This window comes from Myotis davidii, unplaced genomic scaffold, assembly GCF_000327345.1.
Source record: "Myotis davidii unplaced genomic scaffold, ASM32734v1 scaffold104, whole genome shotgun sequence".
Classification (NCBI taxonomy): domain Eukaryota; kingdom Metazoa; phylum Chordata; class Mammalia; order Chiroptera; family Vespertilionidae; genus Myotis; species Myotis davidii.
Genome location: NW_006296625.1, coordinates 1,909,843 through 1,925,572, shown reverse-complemented (window position 1 = coordinate 1,925,572; position 15,730 = coordinate 1,909,843). Strand labels below are relative to the sequence as shown.

General features: G+C 38.6%; 1 protein-coding gene across 1 annotated transcript in view; it reads right to left on the bottom strand.

Annotated features, from left to right (window-relative positions):
- The window catches only part of CD109 (CD109 molecule), a 112,283-nt gene that overhangs the window by 19,529 nt on the left and 77,024 nt on the right, over positions 1-15,730 (bottom strand). Inside the window, 6 exon segments of the mRNA XM_015569385.1 lie at positions 5,507-5,683; positions 8,491-8,632; positions 10,206-10,424; positions 12,074-12,187; positions 13,904-14,021; positions 14,870-15,011. Coding sequence (XP_015424871.1) covers positions 5,507-5,683; positions 8,491-8,632; positions 10,206-10,424; positions 12,074-12,187; positions 13,904-14,021; positions 14,870-15,011 — 912 coding nt within the window.

The window sequence follows — 15,730 nt, the reverse complement described above, 5'->3', positions numbered from 1 at the left end:
TATATATATATAAACTTTTAAATTTAAAAAGGAAAATTTTTAGATTCCTTATAGGGAAAAAATGAATAAAAGACAAGAACAGACATTTTATAAAAAAACAAAGAAAGATGGACCTTAATATGTGAAAAATATTCATCTTCATAATAAGCAAAATGCAAATTAAAGCCACACTGAGATACCATTTCTCACCCATCACATTAGCAAAGATTCAAAAGCTTGACCATTCATTCTGTCCGGGAGGCTGTAAGGAGACCAGGGTCCTCATCATTGCTGGGGGGAATTCAAAATGGTACAACTCCTATGTAGGAAAACGTCTATACCTTGTAACCCAATAATCCTACTTCTAAGAATCCATCCTAAAGATACACCTCCAACAATATAGACATATTCATACAAAAGTTTATTCATTGAAGCTTTGTTTGTAATTGCAAAAATATTAGAAATGACCTAAATACCCCCAAATTAGACTCTGGTTGAACACAATGTAGTACATACTCACAGTGCAGTACTATGCAGCTGTGAAAAAAGAACAAGGGCTATTTCTCTGAACTTATGTGTAGTAATTTGCCGGATATATTATTAAGTGAAAAAGGTGAAGTCTAAAATAGCATATAACTTTTTGTGTAAGAAAAAGAACCAAGAAAACATTTGTGCAGATGTTCATTTCTGCAGAGAGAGAAAGAAACTAGAAACTAATGAAGTAAGTTACCTACAAGGATAGGGAGAAGGGATACAAGAGTTACATATACCTTTGCATATACCTTTTAGAAAAGTTTTGACTTTTGGAAGAATTGTTCTACATATTCAAAAAATCAAATAAGAATGAAAAGAAGTTAAACTTTTGGGGGAAAAAAAACACAGCAAAAAATCTCTTCCTTTTTCAGAGCTAGTCAGGGATCACAGAGAAGCAGAATAATGGTCTAATATTCACAAAAGAAATTAGCAAAAGAGTCCAAGACATTCTTCCTCGATTTCTAATTCAAGACTAAATCTACCAGACTGTGAACTCAAGAAGTTAAACTTTTGGGGAGGGGAGGGGAGGAAGAGAGGAGAGGAGAGGAGAGGAGAGGAGAGGAGGAAGAAGAGGAAAAGAGAAGAGGACCAAGGAAAGGAACGGTACAGGGCCCTCCATCACTACAGGAGCTGCTCCTGTGAAAGGAAGGACCCACGTGGAGAAGAAGACCATGTGACTCCAAGCCCCAAATCACATCAACAACGGCCGTTCCAAGTCTGAGTTATTGTAAAACCAGTCAGAGAGATGAGCTCATGGAGATGAGATCAGTGCTTATGGAAATTACCCCTCAGGTGGCTGACCTCCAGCAGTCCCCATTAATATCAACAACTAGCACCATTCTTCCACCAGGGGCAGCCAGCCCAGAGGGAGCGGGGGTTGGCAGGGGGGAGGACTCGCGGACAATCTCCTGGTGGGGAGTGCATTTCTGGAGCTGGTTTAGATAAAACAGAAAAGCTACACCACCAGCCCTGCTCCCAACGGTAAAATAAAGCAGAGAATCAGAACCTAAAGAGAGGAGCTCACATGGCTCTTCTGGGGGGAGTCTCCTGTGATGTGCCCTTCCATCGTCCTAAACCATCTGTGCATCCTTAAAGAGCCCTCGGCTCCTCGTCCTCCAAATCGCCCATCCCAGAAGCAGAAATAACATTGTTGGCTCAGCTGTAATGTCTATCGATACAATTCAATGTTCGGTGCAGTCACCTAAGCTGGAGACGTTTCATCATGATAGGTGAGAAAGGCAAGAGCATGGTGTTCTCCAAAAGTTTATGAGGAAATAAGAGTACAGCCTTTAGGTTCATAGTTTTATGACAAGTTCTTGAGTTAGAAAGCAATTATACTGTATAACCAGAATCACCAGACACTCCGACAATTAAAATACAGAAGAAGTCCAGAGGTCCACATGAACTGTTCCTTATTAAGAGCCAGAAAAGATACGTATTGGGCCATGACTTTTCTTTGAAATAGCCTCAAATGTAAAATATTTACAATTTATCATGATAAATATGAAACCACTGTGCATAGAAACACACAGAAAAGTAACGTTCTAACCATAATTTAATGTGGTTTACCTCAAGTGTCAAAATTGCATACACAAAATAAAAGGGGTAAAATCAGCTCGATGTGACTATATCAATCACTTCCTGTGGGTTTGTTTTTTTAAAAAAAGCTGGTGAAAATATCCTCTGTACTAAAAGATAAGTGGTCATTATCCACTCCCTTCCTCTCTGTGACATGAAATGGAAGATGAGAACTTCACCAGGTTTTTCAGTAATATCTCCACCATTGCCTCTGGCCATTCTTGTGATGACCAATTGCAGCATCAGACTTCTGAAAACTACTTTTCCCCTGTTTTTATTTCAACAGAGAAAACATAATGTGTTTTCAACTAAGCCCAGTCTGAATCTCACTTGAAAATCGAGCTGCAGGCACCAGGATTTAAATATTTGAGGAAAACAAGTGTCTTCGATCTCTAATTAACAGATTCAGGTCCTTATCAAAAACAGCTTTCATTTTACGGTTCTATTTTTCTTTTGACAGCAAAAGACACTTCATTCAATGATGTAGCTGTTGTTTTGGATAAAAAACAGTGGGTCGGGTTACAGGGCTCTTGGGCCAAGCATGATTTAAGTAAAACAATGCGCTGTTCATAAATGACATTTAAGTAATATAATCATGACTCATGCCAAAGCCACTTTAATTTCGTAAAAAATAAAAACAACAACGGTATATTTAAAGAACTTTGGCAAGTGTGATGGCAAAAGAAAAAACAGAGTCTCTGAAATGAGACGCTGATTTCATAATGAAAATCATTATACCAAGAAGTTTCTGTCCTCCACTTTGAAATGTGCTTCAGTTCAGCGTGTGAAATGGTGCATGTAGGGGCGCTCCACTGTACCGACTTCCATCAGACACTTCACCAGCTCAAAAGGCGAAACACTGAAATCACTGGTCCCGATTCCTAGCTGATGGGAACCTGCCTGCAGTGTTGACAAATAACTACTGCATTGTGGGAGAACTTGAGAGATCTTCTAGATCCAGTCTCCACATTAGGATGGTGAACCTAACGCCCAAAAAAGGCAATATTGATAGTAATGTGTTCATCCATCCTGCATTTATTGAAGTGCCAAGATAGGGTTACAATGGAAAAGATAGTAGCATGGTCCCCACTGCCAGGAGACAGTTGGATTATAAAAAGAATAAAAATTTCAGGGAGAGGAACTGCGAAAGCATTTCCCCGTGTTTGGAGGGTCTACCCATGCCCCTTTCAAACCCTGGTGCTTTCGGACATAAAAAGAATAAAAATTAAAAATAAAAAGGGGGGAATGGGAGATATCTGTAATACTATCAACAATAAAAATATATTAGAAATAAAAATAAATAAAGCCAGCCAACGTAGCTCAGTGGCTGAGCATTGACACATGAACCAGGAGGTCACGGTCAGGGTACATGCCCGGTTTGCAGGCTCGATCTCCAGTAGGGGGCATGCAGGAGGCAGCCGAGCAATGATTCTCATCATTGATGTTTATCTCTCTCTCCCTCTTCCTTCTTCTCTGAAATCAATTAATCAATAAAATATATTTTAAAAAAATAAGCAAGATAATTTTAAAGAATGTTATGCGGTGAATAAAATAAAATGGGATAATTAAGTGAGAATTAATAAATGGTCAGGAAAGGCCACTCGGAGGAAATCACTACATGAGTGAGGAGAAGGAGCTGGCCACAGGAGGATCGGGGGGAAGAGCCTCCCTCCCAGAAGGAGAACAAGTGTGAAGGCCTGAAGCTCCAGGTGGAGCCAGGCGGGGCAGCATCAGACAAGGCGGAAGGTGGAGGCCGGGCCGGTCAATCGGGGCCTTGTAGGATGAGGCCGGGAACCCACTGGAGAATTTTAAGCAAGTCAGTGATGTGATTTTGACAATTTCAAAAGGTCCCTTTTATAATATGTGGAGACGGTGAGCACAGAAGCAGAGAATCTATGAGCCCCTGGAGTGGTCCGTGGTGGCATATGAATGGGAGAACTAGCCATGGGATGGGATGGACAGAGGGGAAGAAGCCCCCATTTGTTTTCAGAGGGAGAATGGACCAGATTTACTTGCGGACTTTAGACCCTAACTCCCTAGCTAGATGCAACTGACCGCTGCTACAATATATCATGTCATCTTCACGGCAGTCTAGTTTCCACATACTTTCCTCTCGGAACCAACAAATTAAATTTTGAATACAAGTCGGAAGCTTGTGTTCTCAAGGTTAAATTATGACCGTCTCAAATATATTTTACTCATCTCCTTAAATACAACCATTATTGCAATGTGCATAAGGTCTCTTTTGTTTTTAGCCTGGCACACACTATTATACCACGGAAAGGACTTGGAGTTCAAATCCCAGCTCTGCCACTCACTTGCTATAGGACCCTGGGCAAGTCAGTTAACTTTTCTGTACCTCAGTTTCCTCATCTATAAAAACAGGAGGATACTACTAATTGTGAGCATTAACTGAGATATTAGATGTAAAGTGTTTAGAACACTGCCTGCCACACAGTAAGCACTCAACTAATGGTCGCGGTTGGTATTAGCAAGTGGCAGACACAAAGTATCTGGTGTCTACAAACAGTATGAGCCTCTCAAGGAGTCAGGGTAGAGTCACCACTGGTGTGCCCTTTGCTGAGGGTCAAGCAGGGCCTCCCCAGACAAACATTTCTCTCCTCACCATCTGCTCGACATGTTACTTGCACTGAGAAGGTCTCCACCTGGGACACCACCTGTGTGTATGTCAGACTCTTCACTGAACAGGGAATTCCATGAGCGGAAAGGCCCTGACTTCCTCTGTCCCCAGCACTAGAAAGGACTAATGTTTAATGAATAAGTGAACGCTCATTCCTTTACGCAGCTTTAAATTTCATGTCCCTTATTAAAATACAAACCCCTCCCAAAACCAAACCCTTAAGAAACACCTGAGCAGCAATCAGAAAAACAATGAGCTGAAGACTCACACTCCCAGCACATGTCAGCACCATCTACTGAGTCCCATGATCACATAGCAAAGACACAATCTGTCTATTTTGAAAAATGGTCTAGAGCAGCCGTGGGCAAACTACGGCCCGCGGACTGGATCCGGCCCGTTTGAAATGAACAAAACTAAAAAACAAAAAGACCGTATCCTTTTATGTAATGATGTTTACTTTGAATTTATATTAGTTCACACAAACACTCCATCCATGCTTTTGTTCCGGCCCTCCGGTCCAGTTTAAGAACCCATTGTGACCCTCGAGTCAAAAAGTTTGCGCACCCCTGGTATAGAGTGAACTCTGCCTTAAAAAAAATAATATAAAAAAAAAGTATGTCCACTTCCTCTCTGAAATCAATAAAGATATATTTAAAAATAAATAAATAAACAAATAAAATAAAAGTATGTTTCTAAAATGCTTACCTTGAAAGGGGACATATGTAATATTTTCAACAATAAAGATTTAAAAATAAAATAAAATGAAATGCTTACCTTGTCTCATAAATGAAAGGGCTTTTTCTTTTAAACTCTCTGTCAGTTGTTTCTTTTTAGTCAGGTAATCCAAAACATAAATATTTGGAGCAAAATTTATCATGTTCTGTTCACCGCAGCCATAAGGCATCTGAATCAATGAGGCTAAGCCACTGATGGAAGAGCCAAGGATATCTCCTGAAAGCACAAGATGGAAACACGTTCAGCAAATACTCCGTACCTGCACCTGTTGGCGGCGAACAGACGTCCACATCCGGTGCTCAGAACAGAGTAGAAAATTTACATCAAGTGTTTAGGATGACTGATCAAATACGTGATAATACAGTGATACTGAACTTGCAGATTACATGTCAGATTAGGACACCTTTATCTCAGCTAAAGATATAGGCACACATTAGGCAACAAAGTAAGTTTAAAAATAATTGTTGAATAAAAAAGGCAAGAATTAACCATAGCAAACAATCATTCTTATATAGGAAAGAAATGATTTTTTTAATTAATACTCTTTACATAAAGAGAACTCCATTCTGATTTCTTACTAATACACTACAAATACTAGAGAAATAATTGTTTAAAAGATAGAAATTGTAATATTTTTCAATGTGCTTTATTTAAGTAACAGCAAAGTAGAACTAACAAATAAAAGCATTTCCATGACTTTTAGGATCAAAAAGGTTAGAAATACTCTTCAAAGATAGTTATAGAAAATTAAACAAAATGTAATTAAAAGACTTCTCTACCCACATTCTAACACCATGACTCAGGAAAATAAGTAGAAATTCAGAAATATAGAGGTTGAGTTCTAATTCTGCCCCCACTGAGGATGAGCTATATGGAGAAGACTATTCTTCTGTGTAGTTTAGAAACTTGTACCATTTCAAGTCCAAATACTTAGTGAAAATCCGATCCTTTAAAAAAATAAATCCTAAAAGACAGGAAGAACTCTTTCATACGAGTAGGCTGCAGTCACACTACCATAACAAACTTCATATGTTAACTCAAATATCTAAATAAAGGTTATATTATTACCACTGTAGGTTCTGTTTCTAATATTCAGAATGAACATAAATTTAGACTCTCAAAATTCAAAGGGCAAACTGATATTCAAACATTCTGGGCTACCAAATAGTCTTTTTAAAATAAAAACCATATAAAAATAAAACTTGATCCCTGACCGGTTTGGCTCAGTGGACAGAGCGTTGGCCTGCAGACTAAAGAGTCCCAGGTTTTATTCCAGTCAAGAGCATGTACCTTGGTTGCGGGCACATCCCCAGTAGAGGGTGTTCAGGGGGTAGCTGATCGATGTTTCTAACTCTCTATTCCTCTCCCTCCTCTCTGTAAAAAATCAATAAAATATATTTTAAAAATAAATAAATAAAATAAAACTTGAGAGACCATTCTTTACCCCAAGATTAAAAAGTAAATTTCAGAGCACTTCAATGACCCTAGAGAGATTCATTTCAATGTAAGGGGTGATGATATACATTTAAAATTCAAGGCTCTCGCCCTAGTTGGTTTGGCTCAGTAGATAGAGCATCTACTTGTGGACAGAAGGGTCCCAAGTTTGATTCTTGGTCAAGGGCACATGCAGGAGGCAGCCAATCAATGATTCTCTGTCATCATTGATGTTTCTATCTCTTTCTCCTTCTCCCTTCCTCTCTGGAATCAATGCAAATATATTTTAAAAATAAAAATAGATGAAATAAATAAAATGCAAGGCTCTTCCCTTTGTGTGCATATGTGGACTGCATCCTCCCAGCATCCCCACACTGCAGGAGATGCCTATGCAGAACTTATTCCCCTAAACAAAGAGTTCATTTAATTCTTTTTAAAGAGTTATATCTGCCCTAGTCAGTTTGGCTCAGTAGATAGAGTGTTGGCCTGGTGACTGAAGGGTCCCAGGTTCAATTCCAGTCAAGGGCATAAGCCTGGGTTGCGGGCTCAATCCCCACTAGGGGGTATGCAGGAGGCAGCCGATCAATGGTTCTCTCTCATCATTGATATTTCTATCTCTCTCTCCCTCTCCCTTCCTCTCTGAAATCAATAAAAATATTTTTTTAAAGAGTTATATCTAAGGCTCCAAAGAAAGTCCTCTATAAAGAAATTGGTTTCTTGGGGTTATAAAAAAAAGCATTACACCTGCAGATGAGATGTAAAAGAACCTCTGAGAAAGTGCCTAAGGTCCTAACACCTTGAACACCGAACCATTTTGATGTCATTAATCTAAACATTTCCTTCAATCTGTTAGAAAGCACAACTATATAAACAAAGTGTTTGTGTGGAAGATCTGCTTAATAGTCAGTATAAAAGTACTTTTCGGGCACCAGCAGGAGATGAGGAGAGGATGCCTACAGTCAGTGGGTAGCTTTCTACTATAAAGGTGGCTTGTGTCCTGCACAGAAGCTCCCCTAAGCAGTAGCCTTCAACCTCTGGTGACCAGAATATACCTACCCTAGCCTTAGCCCAAGAGATTCTGACTGAGGAGGTTGGGAGTAGAGCCCAGAGATTTGTGTTTTTACAAAGCGCCATAGACGATTCTGCTATTTGTCGGGACTTGGGAGCCACAGAAGGCAGAAGTTCTGTTTGTAGAAATAGCCTCCCCCTGCAGCCACATTATAATGGGGACTACTGCTCAAACGTAATCTGCACATCAGATGTATCGGCATCAGCTGGGAGCTTGTCAGAAATGCGGAATCCCAGGTCCAGCCCAAGCCCACTAAGCCAGAATCCGCCTTTAAGCGAGAACCCCCAGGTGATTCCTATGCACATTGAACACTGAGAAGAACTGGTCTAGGACACAGCTTGCTAGTCTGCCTTTCTATTGTAATCTTGCTAGCCTTTCTATTTGGTACCAACTGAAAACTTTTTGCAGCCTCTTTGCATTTTGACTAAATAAGAAAATGTGGTATATGTACAAAGAGATGAAAGCATATATTATCATGTACAAATAAACCAGTGGTGATGATGATACACTCTGTTCTTACCAACCACAGTGATCTGAACTCTTTCACTGCCATTCACTACATTGGGAGGAAAGGAGAAACTCAATACTTTCTGTGTAGTTTTCAGCCTCCTGTTCAAGTCCAACAAGACGGATTGTGAATATAATTTTTCTATTCCTTCTGCCTGTCGAAACAAAAGCAATATAATTAATGTGGTCCTTACTTGTCAGTTTACCAAGAACTGTATGCAAATCATAAGACAAACATTTGCCCTGTTGTGTCTACAGTGTGTGTACCATTAATGCCTACCATTTCTTGATTCTTGCTTCAAATCTGTTAATAAGTGTTTATTTTCTAGTTTAGGCAAACATTTCATGTAATGGTAATGGAAATAACAATGCAAAAAAATGAAAAGGTGGTAAGAAAACCTCTCTGAGGTAGGATCTATTATTACCCAAGAGAGAGATACCTTATCCAAAGTCACACTTGACAGAGCTGGGATTTGAGTCCAAGGCTGCCTCACCTCAGAGTACAAGTGCTTATCCACTATGCTGAGTTGTGTTTTTGTGCATAATATGTTCTCTAAAAAAAATCTATAAAATCTCTTCTACATGTGCTGAGGAATTTCAAAATTCAAAATCTACATGTCCACTTAGCATGATTTAGCAGGATTCCACTGTAACACAATTTGTAAATGTAATTGACTGCAAAAGAGACTTGCTTTATAGTCATACTATAAATTTATCTTTTATTTATTTTAATCCTTACCCAAGGACATGTTTTTCATTGATTGGAGGGAGGGAGGGAGGAAAAGAGAGAGAGAAAGAAAGAGAGAGAGAGAAACATCAATGTGAGAGAGAAACATTGATGAGTGAAAGAGAAACATTGATGTGAGGAAGACATATGCTTGGACCAGGAATCAAAACCGAAACCTGCATATGTGCCCTGACTCAGCATAGAGGATAAGCACTTGTACTCTGAGGTGAGGCAGCCCTGGGCTCAAATGCCAGCTCTGTCAAGTGAGACTTTGGATAAGCATTTAATTTCTCTCTTGGGTAATAATAGAACCTACCTCAGAGAGGTTTTCTTATCACCTTTTCATTTTCTGCTTTGTCATTTCCATTACCATTCCATGAAATGTTTTGCCTAAACCCAAGACCCCTCGGTGAACTGGACAACACTCTAACCAACTGAGCCACACTGGCCAGGGCATTCATACTCTAAATTAAAGAGGAGCCTTAGCCAATTTGGCTCAATGGATAGGATGTCGGCCTGTGGACTGAAGGGTGGCAGGTTCAATTCCTTCAAGGGCATATACCTCGGTTGCAGGCTCAATCCCAAGCCCTGGCAGGGACGCGTGTGGGAGGCAACCCATCGATGTGTCTCTCTCACATTGATGTTTTTCTCCCTCTGCATCTCCCCCTCCCCTTCCACTATCTCTAAAAATCAATGAAAAAATATCCTCTGGTGAGGATTAACAAAAAATAAAATAAAATAATAAATTAAAATAAATTAATATAATATAGTATAATATAATAATATAATATAATATAAATTTAAAGAGGAAACTGGCAAGTACTTCCAAAGTATAATATATTTTTACATATAGATGGGGGAAAAATCATTAGACATTACCAGAAGGATAGAGGAGGTGAGTTTGAAGGTCTTGCCAACAAATCTAAACTAGAAAAACCATCTCCTGTTTCCTTCTCAACTACGTATTTCCATTTCATTTATTTGAAACTCCAACCACTTACCTTCACTAAAATCCTCTGGGTGACAGCATCAGAAGCAGCAGATGAAATAGCTTTGATTGTGATATAAATTTCCCCCAGATGTGTTGGTCTGACTGGGAAAATAACAGTCATCCCATCCTCACTAGGGACCAGAATGATCTGCATGTGCCCTGTGTCATTGGCTTCATTTGAAGACATTAGAATTTCAAATTTGTCACTTTCCTCAATGATCACCTTAACCTGGAAGAAAAAAATATTATCAAAGATTTTGTATAATAAATGCTCCTCTGTAAAGTGTTAGCATTATTACTATTTTAAGTCCTATTAATCTGTGAGGCCCAAGACTAGAGAAAGATGAGATAGATTCAGTCAAGAAGAGGATGAAAGGGTATCATGGAAAACTTCATTGCTTTCTTATGCTTTCCCATCTACTTCAATATATGTGGGGAAGGGCGTTCTTCAGAACATGAATATCTCTTGTTATCTGATGCCTCTGAGTGATAAGGAGGTGCCCCGAAAGGTTATTCATTTCATGGTATTGCCACCAGCCTGGTTTAACCATCATTCTGGGACACTGGTCTTACTAGAAAAACCTGAGACCAAAGGATGAAATGTGATATTCATTGAGAGTCTCTGCTAAAATTAGTCCAAGGAAAGTCTGACCCTGACATTAGCTCTGAAGCATATATTGGTGGTCAACTTTGTAGCGTATGCCAAAGTTGCAGTCCCACCAAAACGAGCATTTCTCTAGACCTTGCATATTATGACTTGTTTTCCCATTTATTTTCTCAAAATATTTTCTGTAAACACAGTAATTGTTATTCCCATTTCACAGATGAGACTACAACTAAATTATTTGCTGGTAAGTGGTAGAGTGGGATGCTGAATCCCGGCCTTGGACTCCAGAGCTTAGGAGTCCATGCTGATTAGATGAAAAACTAAATTTTTATAATAAGAAACAATTGGCCTGGCCAGCATGGCTCAGTGGTTGAGCGTCAACCTAAGAACCAGGAGGTCACAGTTCACTTCCCGGTCAGGGCACATGCCCGGGTTGTGGGCTCAATCTTCAGTGTGGGGCTTGTATGAGGCAGCCAATCAACGGTTCTCATCATTGATGTTTCTATCTCTCTCTTCCTCTCCTTTCCTCTCTGATATCAATAAAAATATATTTTAAAAATTAATAAAATAAGAAACAATTTACTCTATGGACACAGTGCTTAAAGCGATGACAGCATTTTCATGAAGTACAGCTAATAAGGTTAATTACATCTCCCCACTTACTCTGGGGGGGAAAACAACCAATCATTTGGTTAACATTCCTATGGACACAACACAAACAGTGAGCCTAATCCTGCCTTCCAGGGAACTGACTCGCTGAGGAGACACAAGGCACATGGCTCAAAACACCAAGCCTTGGAAACAGGCGCCCTGTCTAAATGTGAGAACAACACACGGAACAGAATGGTGAGGAAAGGCATCTTAGTTTCAAGCCAGGTCTTGAATGGAATAAATTCTTGCCAACCACACTGGGCAAAGAATGGCAGTGATGAGCGGCAACACATTCTAGATGTGAGTCAGACTAGGAAAAAACGGCAGATGGCAGGAAAGAGGAAGGCCTGCCCCAGAGACAATAGGGAAGTTATGTGGCTAAACTGGGGAAAATGTGCTGGAAAGGACAGAGGAGAGAGAGAGTGCTTATACATGTGAATAATATCCCTAGACGTTAATAAGCAGAAGAAATCGCTGCCCAAGGATGGTTATGCTCATTCCTCCAAAATGTATAAAAGGCTTAGATACCCAGAGCCTAAACACTAACCAAACCAGGCCCTGCACGTTTTCTCCATTTCTTCCTGTAGTATAAGTGGTGAACAAAATCTTTCATACATTACCTCAGTGTCAACTTTCAAATAATTGAATATGGTTATTTCCAAAGCAAATTCTTCACCTCTGATCACAGAGTTGGGAAGATTCGGAGAAATGAAAAATGGCTGAAAGACTTCTAGCTGGAAAAAAACACAATGAATACATATTTTGTTCAAATCAAAATGCTTCATGTTTTATTGAATTAAAAGCAAATCTCACAAAATCTATGAAGCTTAACTTCACATAGAAATGTCCACTTGCCTATCAACATACAGCAAATGGCAACTCATCACAAATGAATATTTATGTTAGTTAACACTAGACTTTATTAAGGGCCACTAGGAACCAGGTACTTTACCCAAATTAATTCATTTAATCATTACAACCTTCAGAGGCAGTGTTATCCTCATATTTCACAGAGATTAAATAGGAAGTTCAGAGACCCTGTAACTAGTGTAAGATCACATTGCCAGTAAGTGAAGGAGCCAGAACTGGATCCCAGCGTGTGTGACGTCAGAGTCTGCTACTATGTTATACTGACTCCACCATTCTGCATTAAAAGCCACCCACCAAATCAAAGACTATCTCAGACTCATGTGCAAAGTCTAAATAATGGTCGGCTTACTACTTTTCGCCTACATCTGCAGACACCCGTACTTCCTTGTTGGTGACTCAACTCCGATACTGTTGGCCAAGTCCTGCAGGAGAAACTGAACCTTCCCCTGTTTTTAAGGATAAACCTCAATTCCTTTAAGCCGATGGTTCCCACTGGCATCACGAATTCCCTCTGGCAGTTTATTTGGGCATCTGTGGAAGTGTCTTAGGTTGCCACAACGTTTGAAGGAACTATTGGCACTTAGCGGGTGAAGGCCTGTAAGACTCAGGAGTCCCAGACAACAAAAAATTGTCCCACATCCCTCATGAGTCTTAAATGTCTTTTCAGGCATCCAGGTAGACAAAGTACCTGCTTATAAGAACCGGAACTTACAACGTAATTCCAACATAATATAATGTAAACCCAAAGCATTTTTCAACACACACTGAATTTCTCATGAATACAACTATTTTGGAAATCAAAAGAAGACTTTGTAATGTTACTAAAAGTTGTTCACGGTTTCAGAAATTTATATCACCACAGGCAGCTAAAACAATACAAGTATGTCAACTGCATCTCTGTGCATGGTGTAAATGTTTAAATATGTTATGATGTCTTCAAATGCAGCTATGCCTGCTCATATATATCCTGAAATATGTATTATTTTATTATACATTACCATCCTTTTATTTCTGCTTAATATTTCACTTAGTGTATCATATTGATTTTTAATTGAATATGTGGGTGTTGTATATATTCTATGAATTTCATTTTTATTGGCAGAGAGACAAAACAAAATATCTCTTATATAAAGGAGCTTCAGGTATGACCAAGGATTGTTATTATATTCCTCTTACCAGTGACTGATTTAGGAAGTGACATGTGATGCAATTAAACCCAGGAGATGTGAGGGAATGTCTGCTTGGGGACATTTCGAGAAGTTCTGTTTGTCCTTGAAAGAGGGACACACAGAAATATTCTCTGTCTTCTGACCTTTGGAAGTAGTTGGATTTGGTAAATAATAAACTTTCTATCCAAATCTTAATATGGACCCAGCACATTTAGTAGCTTAATACAACTCACATTCTTAAATATAAAACAGATGAAACACACACACACACACACACACACACACCACCTAGGAATCTCTAAACTGTGATCAACATCAAAAGCAATCTTTTTTTTTTAATCTATTGAGGAGTTGACACTTTCTTCACTTCATGACATGGTAACATTTATAAGCAGCACTTTAATATGCTACCTCTGCTGCAGTAGTTGTTAGTCCAAAACCCAAGTCCTCAGAGACCACAAAACCAGTAGCTATCCAAGAAGTGATAGAATCAGGTACAGTAACTTCAAATTCTTGGTAAATCCTGGAACTGAAGTCAAGATAAATATAAAAATTACAAAACCAAGAACTGATACATTTCAAAATAAGTCAACATAACCTAAAACCATTTTTGGAAGAATATTAATTTTCCAAAACATTTACATATCTAAAATTTTTTAAGACTTATACATAAAACAACAAGGAATGGGCCATAATAAGATCATACTGATCCATAGTTAAATAAAAGCTTGCTACAGTGTTTATATCTTAAAGATGAACATTATTTTCATGAATTTTATATATATAATAAATATATTTTTTCAAATAACTTTAATTTCATCTTTCAATTTGCATAAAAGTTTCTCTCTATATCCCAATCAATGCTACTATTTGTTGGGTATTTTTTAGATTTGACTTGTGTCTTATTTCAAGTTTCCGTAAATAGGAAACTATAAAATACGTATAGATTTCATGATTTACCTGTTCGGTCATCAGACAGGTAGCACAGGGTTTGTCACCTAAGTGAATTCCTTACACCACCCACACCCCTTTCCCTGTGGCTCAGGGGAATGTATTATGAGGAGCCACAAAGTAGAGGGAGTAACCATGAGTGCTGCCCACCCCAAGGCAACAAATATACTCAGCAATTTTTTTATAATGAACCAAAAGACTTCAAAGAAGTTAAAAATCACCCTTCATTGGTGATGACTGCCACAATTCACATGTGGCTTTACTAAATACTATATTCAGATGCAATCAACATCACTTTGCAATAAAAACCTCTTGGTCTATTTAGTTCTTACTCACACTATGTTTGTACTTAAACAACAAAAAGAGGGCAAAACCTCTTTAAAACTAACACTAAACAAAATATATATGGACAAACAACTTTTTTACCCCATGTTGATGTCTAGCCAAATCCAAGTCTCTGGAAAATGTTTTCTGACATGTGGATTCTCAACTGAAGAAAAGTCATAGGAATCTCCAAAGTTTCCATCATTTTCCTCCATGTACTCCACATCAAGTGATAGACTGTCATCTAAAAATAAACATTGGCAACTATTAGGAAAATTGTCACTCTTCTAGACAATGATTATAAACAATCCACAGAATCACAGCACCTTTCAGCTGAATGGGACTTTAGAGTTTATCTTGTCCAATCCTCTCATTTTGCAGATGAGCAATATGAGAAATTAAATGACTTACCCAAGACCAAGTGGCCAGTTACAGCCAAGAGAAAAAAAAAAAAAAAACCTTTCCTGTCCCTATGGCCAATACCCCATAGATGAGCAATATGAGAAATTAAATGACTTACCAAAGACTAAGAGACCAGTTACGGCCAAGAGAAAAATAAAAAATAAAAACCTTTCCTGCCCCTATAGCCAATACCCCCAAAACTACTTACAGTTCCGTTGCTAAAGATTCAGTTAAATCACATTTTTAAAGCTACCTCCTTTTTTGCTATTCTCCTCTTTTTAGCTCTCTAATGCTGATCACCATTGCCTGCACTGGCCATAAGATGCCACTAACTTTATTCTAATTTGAAAAACCATATTGCCATACAGACTCTGGATCACCTATCTCTATTTTTGCAACTCATCTATAAGTCTAAAATTCTTTCAAAATAAAATGTTAAAAAAAAGTATACTATAATAGGTACCAAGGATACAAAGATGAATGTAATGAGCTCCACTCTATGGAAGAGGTAGACAAATAGAAAACTGTAGCAAACAAGAATAGTTGATTTTACACAGAATC